Source organism: Python bivittatus, unplaced genomic scaffold, assembly GCF_059951505.1.
Source record: "Python bivittatus isolate LINGU-HERP-01145 unplaced genomic scaffold, Pbiv_v1 ctg000080_np1212, whole genome shotgun sequence".
Taxonomy (NCBI): Eukaryota; Metazoa; Chordata; class Lepidosauria; order Squamata; family Pythonidae; genus Python; species Python bivittatus.
In genome coordinates this window covers 32,351,932-32,377,484 of record NW_028277035.1, presented here as the reverse complement: position 1 = coordinate 32,377,484, position 25,553 = coordinate 32,351,932, and the positions used below count along the sequence as shown (strand labels likewise).

Genomic DNA, 25,553 nt, shown 5'->3' with positions numbered 1-25,553 from the left:
CAAAATTCTGATGGATGAGATGCAGCATATTCACATTTAACAATTTTCAAGTAAACAGGGTACTAATTCTCCCCCTAGGTTTCTACTCTTCCCTGACTTCCCCTAATTTAACAGAACTGCAATGGAACACATGATGAGGCAATTCCACTATCAGGACTTTTTCATACCAGGAAACAATGGTAGCCAGAGAGACTGTAGAAGGAGGGTTAAATGTAGACTATAAGAACAACATTAAAATAAATTCAAAACACCAAAAGAAATTCCCAAGAAATTTATATACTTCCAGAAAATAAAATAGAAATACAGAACCCTGTTTTATTTTAACCCTAAGAAACTGGAAGACAGATTTTGGCCCAATCTTAAACCAGCCACATAAATAAAAACAAACATTTGTCAATTTTCAAGGCCACTTGACTCCTAGAGGACTATAAGCTGTTTACAATTAAAAACCAAAGAACACATCTATCAAAGAACACATCTGACCAGAAAACCAAAACATCGATCATAAATCTACCAGAACCAAAGGAAAACAGACTGGGGACTACACAGTCTGTCTCCAAGGCCTGGGAGAACCACCAGGTCTTTAATAATTTCCTAAATGGCAAAAGAGTGGGAGTCACAGAAATTTCTGTGGGGAGATCATTCCAGAGGGCAGAAACTCCAAGAGTAGGCATACTTTCTAGGTCCACAAGATATTGTTTAATTGACAGGTCCCATTTACATTAAAATAAATAAATAAATAAATAAAAATAAATAAATAAATAAATAAATAAATAAATAAATAAAATGGGGCATACTACACTTAATGTTATCTCTGTATCTATTCATCCAAATGTAAAGGTATGTGTTTTGGTAGAAACAGTGAAATGTGTATGTAGTTGAAGGATAGCCATCAAATAAAGTCTCCATTTCTGAAACTTCACTGATTTATAGTCTGTTTTCCTCTAAATTAAATTGTTTTTTCTAAAGCTCTAATATTCAATGTCTTCTAGGACAAAATTGGATATAGAAGAAACATCTATATAAAGTAGGCTTGTATGATTTGTAGCAGAATTTTGATGCCATATTATTTTGCTAATACTACCCTATAATAATTCAGGATGAAAGCTTTATTAGGGAGTTTGTGTGATTCTCCAAGATTACCATTTCTAAACATTTCAGCCACAAATTTACATGTCTTTCATATGTAATTTCAGAAAACAGGTAACTTTTTCTGAAATTCATTCAATGGGTAATCTGCTATGACTGTTTTTTTAAATTCCTCTCAATTTCAGTTTATCATGTGACAAATGCTTTTACTATTAAAGAAAAAAAGATCTAAAAATTCCATGAGTTTCAAAAACAAAACAAAATAACTCTTTAAAACAATGGATATAATTTTCTGCACAAACTGTGTTAACTGTTAATAAAAGTGCATTAATCTCATAGACTTTTTTATTTTTGTACATGTACATCAACATTCTGAAATCATTTTATACACAACATTATGATTTGGTTATTACAAAACTGCTCACTGAAAAAATGGGTTGAGGTGGCTTTACTTGGGTTTTGTTTTAAACACTAAGAATTAAATTGTTAGATCCTTCCATAATGCAAAATGTTACATATTGATAGCTTTAGTTGAAGTTTAGAGAATTGTTCAAGTATGGTTTTCTCATTTAACAGCAACTTACTACTTTCAATGATCCATTAAGGCAAATTACCAGCAAGATGTGAAATTTAAGAAGCTCATCAGGGGACACAGACTCTCCCCCATTATTCTGAACTCTTAATTCTCAGAATTATACTTCTCTTTCATAAACATGTCAGTAACTGAATCCCAATTTTTGAAATTTTATATTCTTACAATTTGCAACCAAGAAACAGATTATTACTGTTATACAGAATGTTTAGATGCTATGGATTAGCCTGCAAAATAACTTATTCTACAATTTATCTAAGTTTTCTACAACTGATCTACAAATCCTTAAAATTGTAACCTTAAATACACTTACTGGGAAGTAAGTTCCTATCAAATAGGGTTCATTTCAGAATGAACAGGAACAGGACTGCAATGCAATTGAGCATAAGTACATCAGTGAAAAAGAATTGCCCCATTTAGAAAAAAGTTGACTATGGGGGGGAAAAAAAGACTATTTTTCTGTGAAATACTGGTGGATAAGTTAATGTTTACTTTTACAAATCTCCAATTTAAACTGCTGTGTCTTGCATGGTTACTGATGGATAACAAATCAAATTGGATGATCTTCTAAGAAAGGTTTTTGCTCGACACAAAAAACTACTTCCTAATTATGCCAGTTTTTCAATAGGTCACTACTGAAAATATTACACTAAAAGCAAACACTTAATTGTCCTTATATAGAGGGAAAAATTATTTAACTTATAAACCAGGATACCTGAATTATAGCTTCAATCTGTCCTGAATCATGTAACAAAACTCAAATACATTTTCAAACAAATGAAAAAAATGCACCTCTCTCTGGTCTAGAATGTGATTTCTGTTCAAATCAACAGGATAGATTTGTCAAAGTACTGCTCACTGAATACATGTACAGTAGATCCTTCCTATTAAGTTACTGGCAAAAAATGGCTGAAGAGGGGCAGAGTTTTTGGCAGCATCTCTAACTGAACACACCTATGCATGTAAGGGGTAGATAAAGCATAATGCTGAAGTATTTCATCCTATGTTGTCTTTGTCTTATATTGAAGAAAATCAGGGATAAAACATTTCCTGGTCTGTAGAATGTGAGGCTACAAGAGGCTAATTTACCTGCTGTTCCATGAATATGCTAAGCATACAGAAATAGAAAAAATGATATGACTGAAAAAGAGAATGTATCTTTTTTTTTTTCCTCCCAGGAATGCTGCTTATTTGTTTAAAGATTTTTTTTTCATGGCAAAAACATTCAACAAGAAACTATCACCTGCAACTTCAAGCAGTACAACCCTGGAAACACTTCCTTACTTTATTGTGTCAGTCCTAACTGATCCTGACATCTACTGCAGATGCTTGCTAACAATAACTGGAAGTAGAGGTATACATATTGTATAAACAGATTACCCATCCATCAAGCTTTTCCAGTAATTTTTCAAAATCCATTTTCAGTAATTTTTGAAGCCTACATTAACATTAGCCCTGCTCCTGCAGAATACTGATCTATGAGATGAAAGAAAACTGAACTATGAAAGAAAAATGTATCTCTATTCTTAAAAACAACATAGAAGGTTGATCTACTTTCTAGCAAGGGTAGAAAGAAATTCTTCCATTCTTAGACTTTAACAAATCCAGCACTGTTATTCTGGACAGGTATGAAGTTTTGTGATACTGCAAGATATCTCTTCTAATATGTTTACCAAACACATAATTGGTACATTGCAGGTAAGATGGGAAAAATAAAGTAGCTACTGTACTATGTAGGTAGATGTTATTATCCACAGTGTTGCACATCCACTCTTAGTAAATCCATGTAAGACTTTGATATCCATAGTAAACAGTTGCATGTATCCATGGGCTCTGGAGCACTTTTGTGTATTTTACGCATGTGCAAAATAGCAAATTGGCTTTTGCCCATCTGTAAAGTACATTGTTTACTTTATCTGAAATCTGGTTTTCTGCAGCTGTTTGGCTGGAATGGTACTGCCATGACAAGGAGAGCTATGGTTCATGACTTACAACCATCTTCCGTTGCCTTGGTGGTAATCACTATGGTTATTACCTGCATGGTTCATTCCTAATTAGAATTTATATGGATTCTAAATCATTCAATACTTTTTTTACATTAGTCAATAGGAACAATTTTTCAGCTTGCTAAACAGAAATGATGCTCGTGTTTTATAACACTGGCCTGTGGTAGCACATATTCATACATTTACCACAGTTCTAACAGTGTTACTGCTGCTTTTTACAAGTGTGTACATTACCCCCAGTTTTCATTAAAGGAAGAGGAAAAATAAACTTTAATTTAACATTCTGGACACCCAAGGCCAGCTATATCAGAAAAGTTAGCACTGTAGTACTTTGGACTAGATGAAGTGCTTAATAATTAAAGACATCGTTTTAAATTATTCTAATTAATTGGAGAATAATCTAAGTATTTATTAGTTAAGACACATACTTGCAATCCATATACTTCAGTACGTTCTATATTCCATTTCTGAAGCGGCATGGTATTCTGTACATAATTAAGTACAGAAGACAATAATTCAGTATTATATCTCATATTCAGAATTCCTTATTTGCATAGAAATCAACACCCTGTACAGCCAGGTCTGACCATTATAGTCTTATGGCTTGGACAGTTTACCATGTTGGCATCATATCAGGGAACCACATTCTTCCAAGATGTTTGGAAACTTCAGAATGAATTTGATCCAGGTTATAGTCACTATCTGGAATAAGGACTTCCTCCATGATGGATAGTTGTGTGAGTCTGCCCCCACACATCTTTACAAATTCAATAAAACCTCGACAGGTAACTTCACATTCGCCAAGTCCCATGGCAGTTAAATTCTTACAACGTTCAGCAATGCGAATTAGTTCATCATCCAAAGGTTGAAGACCATTAGCACAGACAACCAGTTCAATAAGCCTTGGGCAGTTCAATCCAATACGGCCAAGCATTGCTTTACTTACTGCGCGGCCAAAGTAAAGATGAGTTACAGGAGTTTCCTCCCTGAAGAATACATCAAACTCTTCCTCATACAGGAAAAAGTACATCACAATATTGACTTTAGGGGAGTGCTTAATGAGCGCATCCCAACTTTGCTTTTTGATGGTGTGAAATTCGGTCTGTCCAGGATTCTCACTTACAACATCTATACGGAGATGTTCCAGATTAACATGCTTCTCACTTGAAAGAGCCAGCAACAATTCATCACTTAGTAGATAGTAATTAAGAGCTAACTCCCTAAGGCCGTGACACTGGTCAGCAACACAGAGAATTCCTAAAAAAGACAGAAAATTCAATATAAGTGTATAAAATATATTTAAATTTTTCTTTTAATGCTAAAGTGCTCATATGCCCAGACAAAGTTGAAAATATTCTAATATATTCTGTATGGAAAAAAGTCAAGAAAGTGATGGGGAAAAGTTGTATATTACTTTCCCTGCTTGTTCAGAAAATACACATCTGCAAATTTCACTGAAGAAACAGTATCAGTATCTCAACAGATTTATCACTTAACACTTTGGTTCTCTGCAATGACATGTTCTAAACAACAACAAAAAAACTGATATAAATTATTCATAAAAATGTCTTTAAAATTAATGAAATTTCTTTCCATACAGTTTTCAGTCCAAGACATAAGACAAGATATAACAGAGACAGCAAACCGCAAAGATTTAATCATTCGGAGAAAGATACTCTGCCTAACAGGAAAATAAAAATGTAATGTAAAGAGGGTTTTTGGTTCCATTGCTTATGCAGTTTTAATTCTGCATAATTCAATCCACTGCAAAATATTATTTTGTAATCCACTGAGATATTTTTGTAAAATCCTTTGACAATCACTATTTTGTAATTTTGCCTACCTAATTTGGTCTTAAAATGAATTAAATGCCTATTTAACTAGGAATTTGTGGGAAATCAGCTCATCTAGTGAGCAAAACCCTCCCCCAACCATCTTCTCATCTGGAGAACATGCAAGTGGAAAGAGTAACTCCCATGACTCACACAGGATATATGATGCTTGTTTTCTTCTTTTAAGAATGACATGTATTCCAAGTACAGACTGGTGACCCCCTGGAAGAAAAGGTGATGGGGTAGAGGTAAATCTGTCTACTCTCCAGCTTCTCAGGGAAGATGAGAAATTCCTGGAGATCCTGGAAGTACTTATAGAGGAAGAAGAAAAGCCTCCCAGAAGACAGAAAGCCAGGAGGGGGTAGAGGTGAAAGAACTAAGCTTGTTTGGAAGAGTTCTCTTTTGTGGGAGTGGAGTGGGTGGGGAAGAAGCTCCAGAAGAGCTTCCACAGCCTCTCCACTTATGGTGCTTCTGGATCCCTTGGCAAAGAACAGCTGGACATAGAGCTGAGGAAAAGGACTATACAGGCTCTGAAAAGAAAAAGATTCCTGTCTTTGCCCTGAAGAGGATGAAGTGATAGGTGGTGAAGATTGGAGATTCCCTACTGAAACACATCAAAATAGCAACCTGTCAGCTTATCAAGAGAAGTGTGCTGCTTTCCTGGGTTTCACATTTAGAATATGATTGAAAAGTTCCCAAAACTATCCCTTTCTATTGATCCACATGGGAACAAATGGCACAGCTTGATACAGTTCTGAAGATACTGCAAGGGACTGTGAATTACTGTGCAACAGAACAAAGAAGCTGGAGGCACCATTAGTATTTTTTTTTCACTGTTTCCTGTTGAATGACATGGCCTTAGAAGAAAGTCTACAAGAAGCAAATAATTTGTTATACAGATTGTGCCAAAAGAAACAGTTTGGACTCTTTGACTCTAAGATATATGGAGAACAAACTAAAAGAACTAAAGTCCTTAATGTAGAAAAGCAAATATGATTTAGTAAGCATTATTTAAATATGGTAAAAAAAAAAAAAAACTACCAGAGGAACATATAGGGGAATGCACAGGCTGAGGAATCTAATTTGTTAAAAATTATAGGCCAGATAAAAGGGAAGGAGGGATGATGTTAGATGTGAAAGAAGTACATATACGTACTGAATCCAGGAATATGAGCACAAGGATCCAGTAAAAAACAATTAGATAAGAATACAAGGAAGGTGAAATTACAATCATATTATTGTGGTGATGTGCTACAGATGGCTATATCAGGGAGAAGATCTGATAATGCCCTCCTGGATCAAATTACAAAGAAATACGGAAGAGAGGCCTAGTAATAATAGAAGACTTCAATTACCTGGACATCAGTTGGAAAACTAAATCATTCAAGTTTGCCCCTGTTGACTCTTCGTTTTTCCAAAAGGTCGAAGAAAAAAAAAAGGTGGCTGATGCTCCTAAATCTGATTTTAACCAATAGGGAAGAGCTGGTTGAAGAGGTAAATGGAATGGGAACTCTGGGAGGATGTGACATGGCATCTTGGGTTTCAAGATACTGGTCATATGCACATACTATATTTCAGGAGAGCTACAGTGGGGCAAAAAAGTACTTAGTCAGCCACCAATTGTGCCAGTTCTCCCACTTAAAAAGATGAGAGTGGCCTGTAATTTTCATCATAGGTATACCTCAACTATGAGAGACAAAATGGGGGAAAAAATCCAGAAAATCACATTGTCTGATTTTTAAAGAATTTATTTGCAAATCATGGTGGAAAATAAGTATTTGGTCACCTACAAACAAGCAAGATGTCTGGCTCTCACAGACCTGTAACTACTTCTTTAAGAGGCTCCTCTGTCCTCCACTCGTTACCTGTAGTAATGGTACCTGTTTGACCTTGTTGTCAGTATAAAAGACCCCTGTCCACAACCTCAAACAGTCACACTCCAAACTCCATTATGGTCAAGACCAAAGAGCTGTCAAAGGACACCAGAAACAAAATTGTAGACCTGCACCAGGCTGGGAAGACTGAATCTGCAATAGGCAAGCAGCTTGGTGCGAAGAAATCAACTGTGGGAGCAATAATTAGAAAATGGAAGACATACAAGATCACTGATAATCTCCCTCGATCTGGGGCTCCACGCAAGATCTCACCCCGTGGGGTCAAAATGATCACAAGAATGGTGAGCAAAAATCCCAGAACCACATGGGGGGACCTAGTGAATGACCTGCAGAGAGCTGGGACCAAAGTAACAAAGGCTACCATCAGTAACACACTACGCCGCCAGGGACTCAAATCCTGCAGTGCCAGGCGTGTCCCCCTGCTTAAGCCAGTACATGTCTGGGCCCATCTGAAGTTTGCTAGAGAGCATTTGGATGATCCAGAAGAGGATTGGGAGAATGTTATATGGTCAGATGAAACCAAAGTAGAACGTTTTGGTCTAAACTCAACTCGTTGTGTTTGGAGGAGAGAGAATGCTGAGTTGCATCCAAAGAACACCATACCTACTGTGAAGCATGGGGGTGGAAACTTCATGCTTTGGGGCTGTTTGTCTGCAAAGGGACCAGGACGACTGATCCGTGTAAAGGAAAGAATGTATGGGGGCCATGTATCGTGAGATTTTGAGAGAACACCTCCTTCCATCAGCAAGGGCATTGAAGATGAAACGTGGCTGGGTCTTTCAGCATGACAATGATCCCAAACACACCGCCCGGGCAACGAAGGAGTGGCTTCGTAAGAAGCATTTCAAGGTCCTGGAGTGGCCTAGCCAGTCTCCAGATCTCAACCCCATGGAAAACCTTTGGAGGGAATTGAAAGTCCGTGTTGCCCAGCGACAGCCCCAAAACATCACTGCTCTAGAGGAGATCTGCATGGAGGAATGGGCCAAAATATCAGCAACAGTGTGTGAAAACCTTGTGAAGACTTACAGAAAACGTTTGACCTCTGTCATTGCCAACAAAGGATATATAACAAAGTATTGAGATGAACTTTTGATATTGACCAAATACTTATTTTCCACCATGATTTGCAAATAAATTCTTTAAAAATCAGACAATGTGATTTTCTGGATTTTTCCCCCCATTTTGTCTCTCATAGTTGAGGTATACCTATGATAAAAATTACAGGCCTCTCTCATCTTTTTAAGTGGGAGAACTTGCACAATTGCTGGCTGACTAAATACTTTTTTGCCCCACTGTAAAGTCAATGAACTTAAGAGAAGTGCTAGGTGGGACCCCATGGACAGATATCCTCAGATTAAGGAGGGCAGGAGAGTCGGTAATGTCCCCAGAATAAGATCAACTACATACTGTTCCAATGAGAAGGAAGATGGGAGAATTTAAGAAACCGCTATGGTACAGGGGTTCGGAGATGACTTCCAAAGTTCTTCAAACCTTACATTCTATGATTCTATGAAACTCAGAGCACTCAACAAAGCAGGTTAGCATTGCCTTGCCTGTGAGATACCAAACTGTAATCTAATAAAGCTGCTTCTTTAGTTAAAAGATGTAGCCTCTGTTGCTGCATCCAAAAATCTATTCAAGGTTAACTAGCACAAAGTTTACATTGTAGTTAAGGATGAACCCAAGAGCTGCAGTAACAAGGGTAAAAAAATGACATGAAAAAATTCTATATAGCAAGATAATTTTGAAACTAATACAATAAAATAGTTCAACATTGTTGCTTCACTGTTGCATTTTTGTTTACTTGGGTTTATTACTTACCAGCAGGTGACACATGAGGGCAGCTGCTCATTTTAAGCAATTTTAAAGTATCACTATTGTTAGCAACAAGGACCTTCAAGGATGGATCATCTACTGGTGTGTCTTCAATCTTAACGGAAGACAATGACTTGGAATTGATGAACACTACTGTCAGCGCTGATACAAAATGAGCCTATTCAAACAAATTAGAAAGGAAACATGTCATATACATTTCCTATACAGTTATAAATTTTGCACATTTTTTTTTAAAACAAGGGGTTACACTGTCGGTTTATATTTCTCAAGAAGCTGTCAAAGATGAAGGGATATTCATCTAGACGTCAAGTATTTAATGAGTCATTACCATGAAATGTACATTAAATCAAAGGTTTAGAGCTATTAATGCTGAAAAGTAAACCCATAACAATAAATGAATCTTTGAGTACACCAGGATCAAACCCAATAAAGCTTTTTAAGTTTATAATTAGATGCTGAGTTCATACTGAACTACTCAGCTAGGGTTCAAATTCAAATACTGTAGTGGTAGTATAATTTTGCCAGTATGGCAAAATCATCATGCATAGGTTATAACCAATTATGTCATTTAAATGGAAGAAAAGCATTCAGCAACAGATTTCTCCTCCTCACTCCTTCTGGTGAGTTGCATACCTACTGCAGTAGATTTGAGAGGCACACAGAAAATGAATCGTGGGGAGAGAATTACTGTGAAGTAATTATAATTATTTCAATTTATGAAATAACTGACTTGAAATAATTGTAGTGAAGTATGTTTGAGTGGAAATTCATTTGAATTATGTTGCAGGTAGTTCACTGACACTCTTCATGCAGATCTTGCTTATTATTGGGAATATTGACAAATGTTCTTTATGCAGTCTTCCTAACCAATTTCTTCCAAATGTTGCTCTAAAACTCCTCCAACCCTAGCCAGCATGATCATGGTGGATGGTGATGTAGACTGTAGTAAACCATCTTGAATGCTTATTTATGTAATTTAGCAGAAATATGCAATAAGTTGTAAACATCCTTACAGATAAATGGATCAGCAAATGGCTAAGATTTTCAGAAACAGCTGGACCAGTAATACATCACCTGAATATTCCAAACCTTACAAAACTGTTTTAAGATGTAGGATAAATACAACATATATTTAAAAGAACATGGATTTGGAGGACTCTATTTCAGCAAGCTCATCCTGTCATTAACATATTCTCAAACTTAATATTTTCTATTTTTGCCTGTATACTGTACATCAAGTGATCATCAAAGTACTAATGTACTACTTCACTATCAATTAGATATTTTAAAAAATTCTTGGAGTCTTTTTGGTCACTGGGGTTGTTTTCTCATGTTAGCACTTTATCATGATCTAGTGTTTTTCACAGCAGGATCTGCTTATTTAAATTATAGGTCTGTGGTACCCAACAGTGTTGCTTCACTTGTATAGCAACATTTGATTCAGTGGATGGGAAAAGATGGGAAACAAATTCATCAATTACTTCTTCACGCTACAGCTACTTCTTCACTTTGTTCCAGAGGATTGATAGATCTTCTAGAAATGACAAGGAACTGCAGCAGAAAGAGGGGACTGGAAAAAGTCATTTTTTCTCTCCATTTGTAAATATTCCTGCTGTACCAAAACTTTGTTCTGAAAGCAAAACTGATCAACAAATTCTTTCAAAAGATGATGCACTGGGGAAAAAAACTGTAGAATGTATTCCCTAATGTATAATGCCAGCTATATAAAAAGTTGTATTTATCAGTTTTACAAGTTCATAGCTTTGCAAGCAATACCTTAGAAACGTCCATGAAACTTGGCTTTGCTGTTGAAATTAAGCCAAGTGTCTTGATAGAACAATTCACCAGTTGAGAAAGAATGTCACATGCTGCTTCTGCAGACTCAGTACTACTGTCAACCTGAAGAATAGTATTTCACTAAGTTATACATACTGCATATACGTATCTTGTAAGTCAGAATAAGATATGCTGCCATTCATTTTATACTTCTTTGCTAGTTTTAAAGCATATTGGAACCCTTTGATTCTCAGCACTACTAAGCACTGTTGATGCTTTTCATCAGTTAATTAAGGTTAATCACTCATCCTATCAACTACAGTTCTTGAACAGAAAGGTGCACAAATATATGTAGAAGTTGATACAGAATTTCAAACAACCACACATAAATTGAATACAGATAGTCCTCACTTAGTGATCACAACTGGAACTGGCAACTCCACTGCTAAGCGACATGGTTGCTAAATGAAACATGTGACCACAATGGACTTATGACATCACTTCCCATTTGGTCGTTAAGTGAACCACTGGGTTGTTAAGCAAGACATCATGTGACCACGACTTGCGATTTTACTGTTGGCTTCTCCATTGACTCTGCTTGTCAGGAAGCCAGATGTGAAGTGTGTAAATGGCGATCACGTGACTGTGGGATGCTGTAACTGTCATAAATGCCCGCCAGTTGCGAAGGGCCTGAATCTGAATCATGTAACCGGAGGGACACTGTGATGATTGTAAATGCATGGAGTAGTTGTAAATTTACTTTTTCAGTGCCACTGTAACTTTGAACAGTCGCTAAACAGGGCAGTCGTTAAGCAAGGTCTACCTGCACACTTAGCTATATAAATATAGTTTATAAATATAAATAACTACAAGGAGCCACTGTGCACTTGTTGGTATATACCTGACATACTCTTCAACCTATCAAGAATGATTCAGTTTTAACAGAAAGTACACTAAGACTTCAATCAAGAGGCTTGCTATGACATTTTTTATCAAAGACAGTCCTTCACTTGTTTATTCCCACAAATTTCTAAAGTTACTTAGGATGAAAAATGATGAGTGGTCCATATTTCAATCTGCCTCTCCTTGGTCCGTATGCAAACATGTCTATTCACTTATGCTAAATGTATATTGTCTACTGCCAGCAACTCCTCCCACACCATCTGCTCTGAACGACTGGGAGACATTTTGAATCATATCAGAGTTGCAAGAGAAAAGAATGTAAAGGAATGATTGAGCTGGAGTCCCCAATTCTAGTTTAACACTTCTAATTTTCATTTCTTTAATACTTCAAGTAGGCAATATATAAAAGCAGCTTTCCCACACAAAAAACACCCAATGTAACCCAATGTGCATAAAATATAAGAAAATTCAGAGTTATTAAAACATTAGTTACCTTGAAGCTTACATACTGCAAATGATCAGCATGTCTCTTGATAATCTGCTGGATAAGATCAGGGTGAGTAGACTTTAAGTAAGAAGTAGCAGGCTGATTAAGCTCAAATTCAAACTTTCTCCAAAGATCAGGGATATGAAATACTTCATTCCATCTCCGGCAAACTGAAGATGCCCGAGCACGATCAACAAGAGGCAGACACTGAAAGATTTGCAAAACTATATGGATTGGCAGGCTTCCCCAGTCAATAAAGTTGTAAGAATGAGATGCAGCAAACATTGAGTTACAAAAACCAGTTTTCTGTTTTTTCCTTCTTTCTAGTGCTTGAAGAATGGGATTTTCATATCTAACTGTTTCCTTGATCCTCTTCATACCGATAACAAAACAAAATCATGTAAAATGCTGTTGAGATATATGGAAATGACAAAGCTTTCTGTGAGTTTTCAAGTACAGTCGATCTCTAGAAAAATAAGGACAGAATGAAAGGTCTTTCAGAATGCCAAATCAAACAAAAGAAAATATATCTTTGTTCTATGAAAAAATATTAATGAAATCCTTAACTATATAAAGGTTAGGTGGTATCTGAAGAGTGGATGGCTGCCATTCAGCCCCCTAATTTTATACTGGCCAGTAGGAAGTCATCTAGTGACATCCCAGAAAGGATGTGGCTGAACTTTAAGGTCACCCCCCCACCACCATTTTAACAGTGAAGTGGTAACTATAGGCTTTTGGAAATTTATTTATTTATTTATTTATTTATTTATTTATTTATTTATTTAATATAGCCACCCATCTCACATATATGATTCTTTGTTCCAAGTCCCACCATTATGTTCAATGCAAGCCTTGAAAGATGCCAATTTCAAGATTTTTTTCAGAGCTTTAAAAGTGGAGATGAGAGTAGTTTGTTTAGTGGTCTCCTGATTTATTCTTCCTCCTAACTGCTCCACATTTCTTTTTTTAAAAAAGGATTAACATTGGACTGAAAAATGGTAGTGAGGGTGAGAATATAAATGGTTTACCTCTCAGAAGCTTCATGCTCTCATTCCTATTTTGGAAGGGGGGAAGGAAAAAAAATCAACAATGATAAAATTTGACTATTTTGTCATTGAATTTTGGCAGTGCAATCTCAGAAATCTCAGAGATACAGGGAGCCACAAACAAGGTGCTGGGTAGCTGCAAGTTAAACTGCTGGATCTATAGCATAACAGATTCTTAGGTTATTTTCCACTTAAGACTTCTTCATAGGAAATTAATTTGCCACTGGCTATTATGGATAAACGGTAACAATATTTTCTTCAAAAGGAATATTTATGATGCTCTATATGCTGTTCCACTCCTTTCCAAAGGAACAGGGGAGGGAGTGAGGGACAGGAAAAACCTTAAACCCCTTAAGTGAGGGGTGCCCAGGCCCTACACTCCTATTCAGGTACATGAACATGGTGAGATCATCCAGTGGCACAGGGTCAGGTTTCATCAGTATGCTGATAATAACCAACTGTACATCTTAATCTTTGGCTGAATAAGTGATGCTGTTGAAGTGCTTTCAAGGGCCTGGAAGTTCTCTGCCTGGAGGAGAATTAGATTGAGACCTAATCCCAACAAGATGGGAGTCACTGTGGGTTTGAAAGCTGTCTGCTTCCTGGGAGATTCCATCATTAATTTTGAATGGGGTTGTGCAGATTTGGTTCACAGTTTGGGAGCCCTCTTAGACTCACAGCTCTTGCTTGAGGAGCAGGTGGCATCTATGGCTAAGTGGACCTTTGCTCAGCTCCATCTAGTGAGCTTTTTCTAGAATGGCAGCCAATATTCACGTCACTCATGCCTTAACCAGTTTATTGTTTATTGTGAAACTTAATTGGACTACTGAAGTGCACTGTACCTACCATTGAAGAACATTTGGAAGCTGCAATTGCAGTGGCTTGGGTAGTGATGGGTGTTCCTTGAGAAACCCATGTTGCCAGTTGTTTTTCAAGTACAATTTAAGGAGCTAGTTGTCACCTTTAAAGCCATTCATGGTTCAGCGGTTGGGTATCTGCAGGATCACTTTCTTCCTACAATATCTACCTGCCTAATAAGATCTATCAGGGAAGGCTCTTTACCTGTCCCCTCAGTTAGGGACTGTCATCTTTTAGGGCCATGTAAGTATGTACTTTCAGTCACTGCTCCCCTTCTCTAAAATAGCATTCTGCACATTGTGTGATTGCCCCTTCCCTTTTAAGAAGTTGGTTGTTCCATCAAGTCTGGGGGTTAGAAGCCTGGGGGTCAGGAGGTGGGGCTGAGCCTGTACATTAGTTATGTCAACTTGTGACTGATGAGTCTGTTTTTACCCAGGCTGCTATTTTATGTGCATTTTTTTTTGTTTTCCTGTTTTTTATGCTTTTATATTTTTCATTTAACACTGTTCATTACCCAGAGTCATGAACCTGAGATGGGTGACCATATAAATAATCAATCAGTAAAGTCAAGGAGGGTGGATTGTTCCTTTGGTCTCTTGATTGGGAGTCTTTCTTTACAATTGTTAAATTTTTTAGTCATGACCTCCTGATCCATAAGAGTATTTCTAGTTGCTATTTACATTATTGTATGTTTTTAGTTGTTCCACACTGCTCAGAGTCAGCAGACTGGAGCAGCCTATAAACCCAATCAATCAATCAATCAATCAATCAATCAACCAGCTTAGAGAAACTGCAGAAAATAAGTTTACAAGACATATCATAGAAAGACTCATAAAAAATCTAAAGGATTATTTCTTTTCACACTTTTTCTCTAATTGGCAACAATCTGAAATTTTGACCATAAAGGTGCAGCTACTGATACTGGATGGATAAATAATGTGAAAAGGTTATTAGATTCAGTCAAGTAAATACATCTGAAGTATGCTTAATTGTATACAACCACAGAATAGGGATGCAACACATGCCTTGCACATACAAGATCCTAAATTCTGAAGAACATTTAGATGAAAACAATGGAAAGATTCTACTAGAGACTTATGAATCTAGATATAGAAACTTAGGGGAAGAGATGCCAATTTAAAAAGGCCGCAATGGGTTGGTTGAAAAGGCTATTATGTAAATTTGTTTATTCAAGTATTTGTATCCTCTTCTCCTCTCCATAATTGAAATATACAAAGCTTCTAGTAATAAAGACATTCACTTTTCCTAATATTTTAAATTAATTATATTTCTTTAGTTTGTAAACATTCAAGCATTAGGCTCCAGTGATCATTAATCTATTAAATTGACTAAGAATGTGTAACTAAAAACTGCCCAATTCATTGCATGTTAAATTGCAGCTGGCAAGTATAATCTTCAAAAAGGAATGCTCACTTCCCTTGATGGAAAGCTTTTAATAAAATAAAAATTAGGATTAATGGTTTCAAATTTATTTAATAAAGTCAACATCTTATCAAATATACTACACTTCACTATCAGTTTAGTCAGTTAAAGCTTGACTAATGATTAGTTAGCTTTGAAACTTAAACCCTGTGAATAGAACACCAAGAAAGAAGTGACTTAAGACTACATATACAGTATTATAGTACAACTCTATATAATGTGTACCCATATTAAAAATCAGAATGGAAAAGTTGCATGTAAATATATAACTGTATCTGCATTTCTTTACCTCTGAAATATACAGAGAAATTTTCTATACCATGCAGGTTTTACAAATAATTTTATGCACAATGTACTTCAGATTACAAATTGGTGTTACATTAAATGCCACCAACAGTGTAATCCCATGCACAAGTGAGATACCCTTTCATAATAGTGCATTTAATTAACATCCAAATCCTAAATTATCACAGATGGGACTATTCCATCTATGTAATCCATAGATGCATTATTTTTACAAATAATTGCATGCATATTTAAAAGTCACATCTGGCAACATGTCATATATATCAAAGTTAAAAATTAAGATTTTGCCATGTTTATCTCTAGCAATAAAAAGAGCTGAATGGATCACTTTTCTAGTAATCAGACCTAACCCAGCCCAGATTTAAAACTTTTTCTTTAGTTAACCAACATGTAACCCTTTTCTGCATCTAGGTAAAGAAAATGCAAAATACAATTGATAGTACTATAGGAATTATTGAAAAGAAGAATTTATCTCTGGGGCAGTGAATTATCTTCAGGTTAAGCTGAAATAAATTAAGATAGTTCTAGTGCTAAGAATGAAGTTCACTTTTCTCAATAACTGGACAAGGGCAGATGTAAACTTAATTGTGATTATCAGAGCCATTAAATTTGTCTCATTGAGATTACTAGTGAAAAATATTAAAATAAGAACTACATAGGAACAGAACAAATGCTTAGTCCAACATTTACTCCAGGCAGTGAAATGGCACCCCTCTTACTCACAGCCCCACGAAATATAGGGAAATATTCAGACATTCAGTATATTAATAATAGAACCAACACATAACCACCAAAAATAATAAACTAGTCATCCTTGACAACCGTATCTTCCTATCAAGCCGTATCTTCCGTATCTTCCGTATCTTCCTTGACAACCGTATCCTTCCTAAGGACCTATTGTGGAGGTCCTTATTCCTAAAGGATAAGGACCTCCACAAAGACAAGTTCAGGGACGTAAGGCACCTAACACTCATCTAAGTCATAATATTGGAGTATATTAAACTCAAGTACTCCTATGCACAAATGTATCAGTTCCTTAATAAAGCTGCAATTTCTACTTCTGAAATCAGTGTGCCAGTTAAAAGATTACTAGTTGTAGTTTTGTAGTTTAAATCCCTTTTTTGGTGAAAACCTCAAATGATTAATTTTGCATATAGAATCCAGGGAAGTAAGCAAAATATCCTTGGATGGGTTACAGAAACAGTAAGAAAGGCACGTAAAAGTCTTTTTTGGGGGGGGGGGGAGGCTTAAATTTGACCAGAAATAGAGCTCAATGATGCTTTAGTTTCGGATCAAGAGGGTCTGTAATCCTTTTGAAAACTTGGACCATTGTAGCCAAATCTTTTTGAAATGTTGAAAGATGCTTCCCGCCCCCCCACCCCAATCATGGTATTTTTTAGAGGCAAGATGGACTGGAATCCCAAGGTTCAGACCATCCTGAGAAGCAGTTACCTTCAATCAAGGGGATCCCAGAGAAGAGAAAAAGAGACAACATTGCTGAAGATCTCTCTCTCTACTGCTATCATCACTGCTGTACAGTATATGTTCTGTAGTCAGAAGAATTCAGTCACCAGGGATGTTACTCCAGCACGAGTTGCATACACTAAGTTCACTTAAAAATATTTTGAAGAAAATATTATATTTGAGATGTATATATATATATATGTATATGTAAATACATGCATTAATATTAATACATAAATTAGAATTACTAGTAAATAAGTCACAGAATGTAATTAGCAATACTGTAGTGAATTAGTATGAAAGTTTATACTAGTTTATATGGCCATATGAAACTTACCAATAAGAGGACACATTGTTAAGTACAAGAAATACCCATGTTATCATTTATTTAAAATACATACAGGCAACCATCTGGCAGAGGATATACAAGGATCATGATAAGGAGACCTTTGAGTTGGGTTGAGGTTCAAGTTTCTCATCCTTCTCAGACAACCTTACCAGTATGCATGTCTGTATGTGCATTTGTAAAAGAAAATGGGTCTGATGTGTGAATCATAGTCCAGTACTTTTCAGCCCTGCCCTGAAAGGGCTCTGCAAAGAGTCAACATACCATTCCTGTCTTACAACATGCAATCAGGCAAAATACAAAAGACCACACCAACAATGTTTTATTCTCTTATCCTTTGATTAAAATCTGTATGTATTTATGAGCTATTTAGATAATGAACAGAAAATCAAGCCTGTATAAGCTTTTCTGCTATTTTTCAAAGTTTTAAAATTGAATACAATAGATTAAATAAAGATTAAGTGACGCTTACAGCAGAGCCATTGAAATAGAGGGGATTTATCATGGTTAACTTGAATCTCACTGATTTCAGGGGAACTGCTTTAAGCATGACAAAGTCTGGACCCAACTCTATATTGCTTACTGCTAGAACTACTAAAGATTTCAATGCTAAACCCTTTTGAATTCAGGATATATAATCCGAAAGTCCTGTTTGCTTTTTCTAGTCAGCAAATAATTTAATTGGAAAGAGAATGATATGGCTTTAAGTTCCACTCTTTAGAAAGGGCCTAACAGAAATTCTGTACTCATGGATGCCATTTTTACCAATGGGTTGGTCATACAGTACTGCATGTCCAATAGTGGCATTTGCTCCCAAAGTCTCCACTATGATTCCTATCATAAAGCCCTCCAGAAAATAATGCTACTTATATGGCTCACTCCAGCATTGAGGACATGAATAAGTCCACTATTACTTCTGTTAATGCATGTTAATGCTTAAACTACTGTTAATGTTAATACTTTAAGTAAGATATTATACATATTGTACTTATATTTCAGAGATAATATGTATTATAATTTGACATAAAATACTGGCTAGGACGTGTAATATAGAAAACAGTTATATTTCCTTTCAGCCAATTTAAGCATAAAGCAGAATATTGTAGGGACTACTATACCTATAAATCATAAAACTGTAGCCGGTATTTTACTCAGAATAAATAGAACACAAATCTTTCAGATATAACAAAATATGTCCAAATAGATCCAAGTATGTTAATGGCTAGTTGCCCAAATCAGCTGGTCTTGAATTAGAGGTGCACATGCACACATACCTCCAGAAAATGTGGAAATTTCTGTCTAACACAAGCACCTTTCTGGTGTCTGAACATCCATCCCATTGCTGAGTCTTTCTGTCTGTATGAAAGGATTTCTTAACTGGAAAGCAGGGTGGGATCCCAGTAGAATGATTGACCTGTGAAGTCATCCACCAAAGAAAAACTGACCTGCCAAGTCTAGGAAACCCATGGAAGGGACTAAGTTTTGGAGCTAATGCTTACTTAAGCAAATTATCCCAAAGTTTGAATATAAAAATATCAGAAACTGATTAATCCTATGAAACATCACCAGATAGCTAATTAAAAAGAAGATGCAAAGATATCATTGAGCTATACTTCTCGAGCAAATGCACCTTGATTAATATTTGACTGGGGGATGTTAAACAATATAAAGAAACTATCAATGTTAACAAGTTAACAGTATCATCTGGCAATTCTGGTAAAGGTAACTAAAAGAAAAGCAATGCTTCACAACTACTATTTTGGGCAAACTTAAGAAATTTGTCCCCTTCATGGATCACTGCCTTGTCGTGGCAAAGGGGCTTGCGTAACTCAGTGAAGCCATGAGCTATACCGTGCAGGGCCACCCAAGACGGACAGGTCATGACAGAGAGTTCTGACAAAATGTGGTCCACTGGAGAAGGAAATGGCAACCCACTCCAGTATCCTTGCCAAGAAAACCCCATGGACAATGTTAAAAGGCTAAAAGATATGACGCCGGAAGATGAGCCCCTCAGGTCGGAAGGTGTCCAATATGCTACTGGGGAAGAGCGGAGGGCAATTCCAAGTAGCTCCAGAAAGAGTGAAGCGGCTGGGCCAAAGCCGAAAGGACGTTCAGCTGTGGATGTATCTGGAAGCGAAAAGAAGGTCCGATGCTGTAAAGAACAATATTGTATAGGTACCTGGAATGTAAGATCTATGAACCAAGGCAAGCTGGATGTGGTCAAACATGAGATGACAAGATTGAACATCGACATCTTGGGAATCAGTGAACTGAAATGGACGGGAATGGGTGAATTTAATTCGGGTGACCATTATATCTACTACTGTGGGCAAGAAACCCTTAGAAGAAATGGAGTTGCACTCATAGTCAATAAGAGAGTGGGAAAGGCAGTAATGGGGTACAACCTCAAAAACGACAGAATGATCTCAGTGCGTATCCAAGGCAAACCATTCAATATCACAGTCATCCAAGTCTATGCCCCAACCACTGATGCCGAAGAAGCTGAAGTTGACCGCTTCTATGAAGACCTACAACACCTTCTAGAACTAGCACCAAAAAAAGATGTCCTTTTCATCATAGGGGATTGGAATGCTAAAGTAGGAAGTCAAGGAGTAATCGGAATAACAGGCAAGTTTGGCCTTGGAGTACAAAATGAAGCAGGGCAAAGGCTAATAGAGTTCTGTCAAGAGAACAAGCTAGTCATAGCAAACACTCTTTTCCAGCAACACAAGAGACGACTCTACACATGGACATCACCAGATGGTCAATACCGAAACCAGATTGATTATATACTTTGCAGCCAAAGATGGAGAAGCTCTATACAGACAGCAAAAACAAGACCAGGAGCTGACTGTGGCTCAGATCATGAGCTTCTTACTGCAAAATTTAGGCTTAAATTGAAGAATGTAGGGAAAACCACTAGACCACTCAGGTATGACTTAGATCATATTCCTTGTGAGTACACAGTGAAGGTGATGAATAGATTTAGAGGATTAGATTTGGTAGACAGAGTACCTGAAGAACTATGGATGGAGGTCCGTAACATTGTACAGGAGGCAGCAACTAAAACCATCCCAAAGAAAAAGAAATGCAAGAAAGCAAAATGGCTGTCTGATGAGGCTTTACAAATAGCTGTGGAAAGAAGGAATGCGAAAAGCAAGGGTGAAAGGGAAAGATATAAGCAACTGAATGCAGATTTCCAGAGAATAGCAAGGAGAGATAAGAAGGCCTTCTTAAATGAACAATGCAAAGAAATTGAGGAAAACAATAGAATGGGGAAGACTAGAGATCTCTACAAGAAAATTGGAGATATGAAAGGAACGTTTAGTGCAAAGATGGGCATGATAAAGGACAAAAAAGGCAGGGACCTAACGGAAGCAGAAGAGATTAAGAAGAGGTGGCAAGAATACACAGAAGAACTATACAAGAAAGATCTTAATGTCCCTGATGTCCACGCTGGTGTGATCACTGACCTTGAGCCAGACATCCTAGAGAGTGAAGTCAAGTGGGCCTTAGGAAGCATTGCTAACAACAAAGCTAGTGGAGATGACAGTATTCCAGCTGAGTTATTTAAAATACTAAAAGATGATGGTGTTAAAGTGCTGCACTCAATATGCCAGCAAGTTTGGAAAACGCAACAGTGGCCACGGGATTGGAAAAGGTCAGTTTATGTTCCAATTCCAAAGAAGGGCAACGCCAAAGAATGCTCAAACCATCGCACAATTGCACTCATTTCACATGCTAGCAAGGTTATGCTCAAAATCCTACAAGCTAGGCTTCAGCAATACATGAACCGAGAACTACCGGATGTACAAGCTGGGTTTCGAAGAGGCAGAGGAACTAGAGATCAAATCGCCAACATTCACTGGATCATGGAGAAAGCACAAGAGTTCCAGAAAAATATCTACTTCTGCTTCATTGACTATGCAAAAGCCTTTGATTGTGTGGATCACAACAAACTGTGGCAAATTCTTAAAGAGATGGGAGTACCAGACCACCTTACCTGTCTCCTGAGAAATCTGTATGCGGGCCAAGAAGCAACAGTTAGAACCGGTCATGGAACAACCGATTGGTTCAAAATAGGGAAAGGTGTACGACAAGGCTGTATACTGTCACCCTGCTTATTTAACCTATATGCAGAGTACATCATGAGAAATGCCAGGCTGGAAGAATCACAAGCCGGAATTAAGGTTGCAGGGAGAATCATCAACAACCTCAGATATGCGGACGATACCACCCTAATGGCAGAAAGTGAAGAAGAACTAAAGAGCCTCTTGATGAGGGTGAAAGAGGAGAGTGCGAAAGCTGGCTTGAAACTCAACATTAAAAAAACTAAGATCATGGCATCTGGACCCATCAATTCCTGGCAAATAGAAGGGGTAGAAATGGAAGCAGTAACAGACTTCATTTATTTGGGCTCCAAGATCACCGCAGACGGAGACTGCAGCCATGAAATTAAAAGACGCTTGCTCCTTGGGAGGAAAGCTATGGCAAGCCTAGATAGCATATTAAAAAGCAGAGACGTCACCTTGCCGACAAAGATCCGCATAGTCAAAGCTATGGTTTTTCCAGTAGTAATGTATGGCTGTGAGAGCTGGACCATAAAAAGGCCGAGCGCCGAAGAATTGATGCCTTTGAACTGTGGTGCTGGAGAAGACTCTTGAGAGTCCCCTGGACTGCTAGGAGGTCAAACCAGTCAATCTTAAAGGAAATCAACCCTGATTGCTCATTGGAAGGATCGATAATGAAGCTCAAGATCAGATATTTTGGTCACCTAATGCGAAGAGAGATCTCTTTGGAGAAGACCCTGATGCTGGGAAAGATTGAAGGCAAAAGGAGAAGAGGACGGCAGAGGATGAGATGGTTAGATAGCATCACTGAAGCAATGAGCATGAAACTGAGCAAACTCAGGGAGGCAGTGAAGGACAGGAAGGCCTGGCGCAATATGGTTCATGGGGTCACGAAGAGTCGGACACGACTTAACGACTAAACAACAACAAAGAAATTTGTAAAGGCAGAAGTAAAAAAATATGTCCTTGTAACTTTTAGAATCCATCTTCCAATTAAGCATTCCAACCTAGAGAAAAGAGCTCCACAAGATACAACACTGTGTTTAGAATAGTTAGTAAATGGCTTAACACACCCAAGCAATTTGCCACTCACCCTTTCTTGACTGTGTGAGTGCTGAATGGCAAATGCCTACCACCCACCCTTCAGCAATTTCTCAGGCAGCTACCTTCATACTGTCTTTCTCAAGCTGTGGAAATACAGTGGAGTGCTACAGTTATACTGTGTGCATCTCTTTCTCCCCTGAAGCAAGAGAGAGCAATTTCATTTGTGCATAAGAAATTGTCATTTAGCATTATAAGAACAAACTAGGCAAACCTGTTTCAGTTTAATCCACTTGGGAAGATTCTGCTTTCACTTCTTACTAAATGCAATTTAGTGTTGCATCCAAATTCAGAGAATTTGTTAGTCTTAACTACAGTTATTGAAAGGAAGCTAACTTCAAATCTTAACCTGAGTTATACTGAAAACCAAAAATTACAATTAACCACCTTTTAACTTTCATGCATAATGACAAGAAAGAAAGCAAAAACTTCCAATTTCTTTGTGGCTTCACTAGTGAAACAGTGAATACACACATTTACACTCACCAAGTTTTGTCTGGTAAAACTAAACTACAGTCATTTACATGCATAAGCAACAGGCAAAGAGGGAGAGAAGGGAAAAGCAAATGTATGACTGTACACTCTGTTGCCAAGTGGCCCATCTTCTAACAAAGTTAATTCAAACTTTCAAGCTAATTGGTGATACCATGTTTGTAACAAGAGGAAATTTATCCTTAAAAAATATCACTCTCATGGCTTTTGCTACAGAACGACAGCTTTGTAACATATGATAATATGGATATGGCTACCAGATTTGGGCTGCAAAAATCCAGACATCCACTACATGACAGCAAAGAGAGTGTCCAAATTTCATTGCTGTTATCTAACAGTCATGTGGATTCTTGCAGCTCAGATAGCCCTAATTTTGACCTATTATCTTCATATGGTTGCATTTTAAAGACATGAGGCTCCAATGCCCATGTTTCTATGCAGACTGCTACAGTGTAAACAAATGACGAATAAGAAACCAAAATTGCAATCCTGCAAGCATTTCTAAATTTGAGCAAGGTAAAAAATGGGATTCCTCAAATGTACATCTTTTTTACTTTACCCTGGCACTGCATAAAGATTATTTAGCCTACTGACAAGTTTATAAAATTGGACAATGAGACACAGAAAACAGATGAGAAAATTTTCTCTCCTTTGTAACATTAGAACTTATAAGCATTCAAATTAATTAAGCTGATTGGCAGGATATTGAGGACAGGCAAAAAAGAAAAAAAATACACATATCACATATTTCATTGCTATAAAATTTAGCAGTAGTCATTAATTTTTAAAGACAATTAGATAAATTCATAAAGTATGTCAGTAGCTATTAATCATTACAGCCATGTTAACTTCTATGTCAACAGGCAATATGCCAGTGAATATCTATTTGTAGAGAACAGCAAAGGAAAAATCTAGTTCTCTTTATGCCATTCATGTGGGCTTTCCAAAGCATTTTAGGATTGAGGATGTTGATCTTTGTTAATAATATAAGAATAGTCTTCATGGATGACCAAAGAGTAAGCTGCAATGAATTAAACGCAGATTTATTCCATATAAGCATTCATAAAATTATGACAGCCAGTGTTGTGAAGTGGCTAAGGTGTTAGACTAGCACCTAGTTCTAGTCTGCCCTTAGCCACAGCAGCTCACTAAGTGACTTTGGACCGGTCGCTCTCTCTCAGTCCATTCTACCTCACTGGGTTGTTGTGGGAAAAAAAATTGAGGAAGCAGAGCTATGTACTTTGCCTTCATCTTCTGAATAAAAAGGCAGAATATAAATCTAGTTAATAATCAAATTATTATAATAATTAGGTTTAAATAATAATTTAAAATATTATTGTAACAATTAGGTTGTAAGATGCAAGATTCTTCCTTGCAGAATTGAGAACCTAATTCTGAATAATATGGGATTGACCAAGACTTACCAATAGTTTGGCATAAAGAGAAGCTACCCATAGTAGAGCACAGGGTTGAAAAGATACACAGTGACAAAAAGTTTATTATTCAGTAAATGCCTCTGCAGATCAGCTATTAATTTTAATAACTGAAAAAACCCAAATATCACTGTCTAACCAAAAGTCAGATACTTTTCTATTAAATTTATTTATTTATTTATTTATTTATTCATCGTATTTATATAGTCGCCATCTCACATACCTAATTTTAGAAGCTGGCCATAGGGCTATTACATTTTGGATGTAATATTTGTTAAAATATTAAATGTTAACTTAACCAGAGACAGTCATGAAAAGTTAAATTATATAATCTCATTGTAGGAATTATAGAACTTTTCCATTGCCAATATTTTCCAAGACATGTTATATGAGAGTCTTACAGAAGATATCTTTTTGGTTTATATAGAAATAAAATATAACCAGGTTGATTGTTATGTACAGCATACATATTTCTGAAATAAATATATATTTTATATATATATATATATATATATATATATGTATGTATGTATGTGTATATATATATATATATGTATGTATGTATGTATGTATATATA

The 25,553-nt window shown here is 36.7% G+C and overlaps 1 protein-coding gene across 19 annotated transcripts in view; it reads right to left on the bottom strand.

Moving 5' to 3' along the window:
* Window positions 1-247: 247 nt before the first annotated feature.
* Window positions 248-25,553, bottom strand: part of LOC103050300 (F-box/LRR-repeat protein 21) — a 28,200-nt gene continuing 2,894 nt past the window's right edge. For 4 of the 19 annotated variants that reach the window (XM_088133773.1, XM_088133779.1, XM_088133780.1 and 1 more), the window contains 5 exons: window positions 17,522-17,681; window positions 12,423-12,882; window positions 11,027-11,149; window positions 9,236-9,407; window positions 248-4,944 (listed from right to left, as the gene is read on the bottom strand). In XM_088133773.1, coding sequence (XP_087989899.1) covers window positions 4,301-4,944; window positions 9,236-9,407; window positions 11,027-11,149; window positions 12,423-12,794 — 1,311 coding nt within the window. In that variant the 5' untranslated portion in view covers window positions 12,795-12,882; window positions 17,522-17,681 and the 3' untranslated portion in view covers window positions 248-4,300. Of the gene's footprint in view, window positions 4,945-9,235; window positions 9,408-11,026; window positions 11,150-12,422; window positions 12,883-17,521; window positions 20,007-23,042; window positions 23,190-25,553 lie in introns of all 19 variants that reach the window. The other 15 variants (XM_088133781.1, XM_088133783.1, XM_088133784.1 and 12 more) reach the window with 8 other exon arrangements.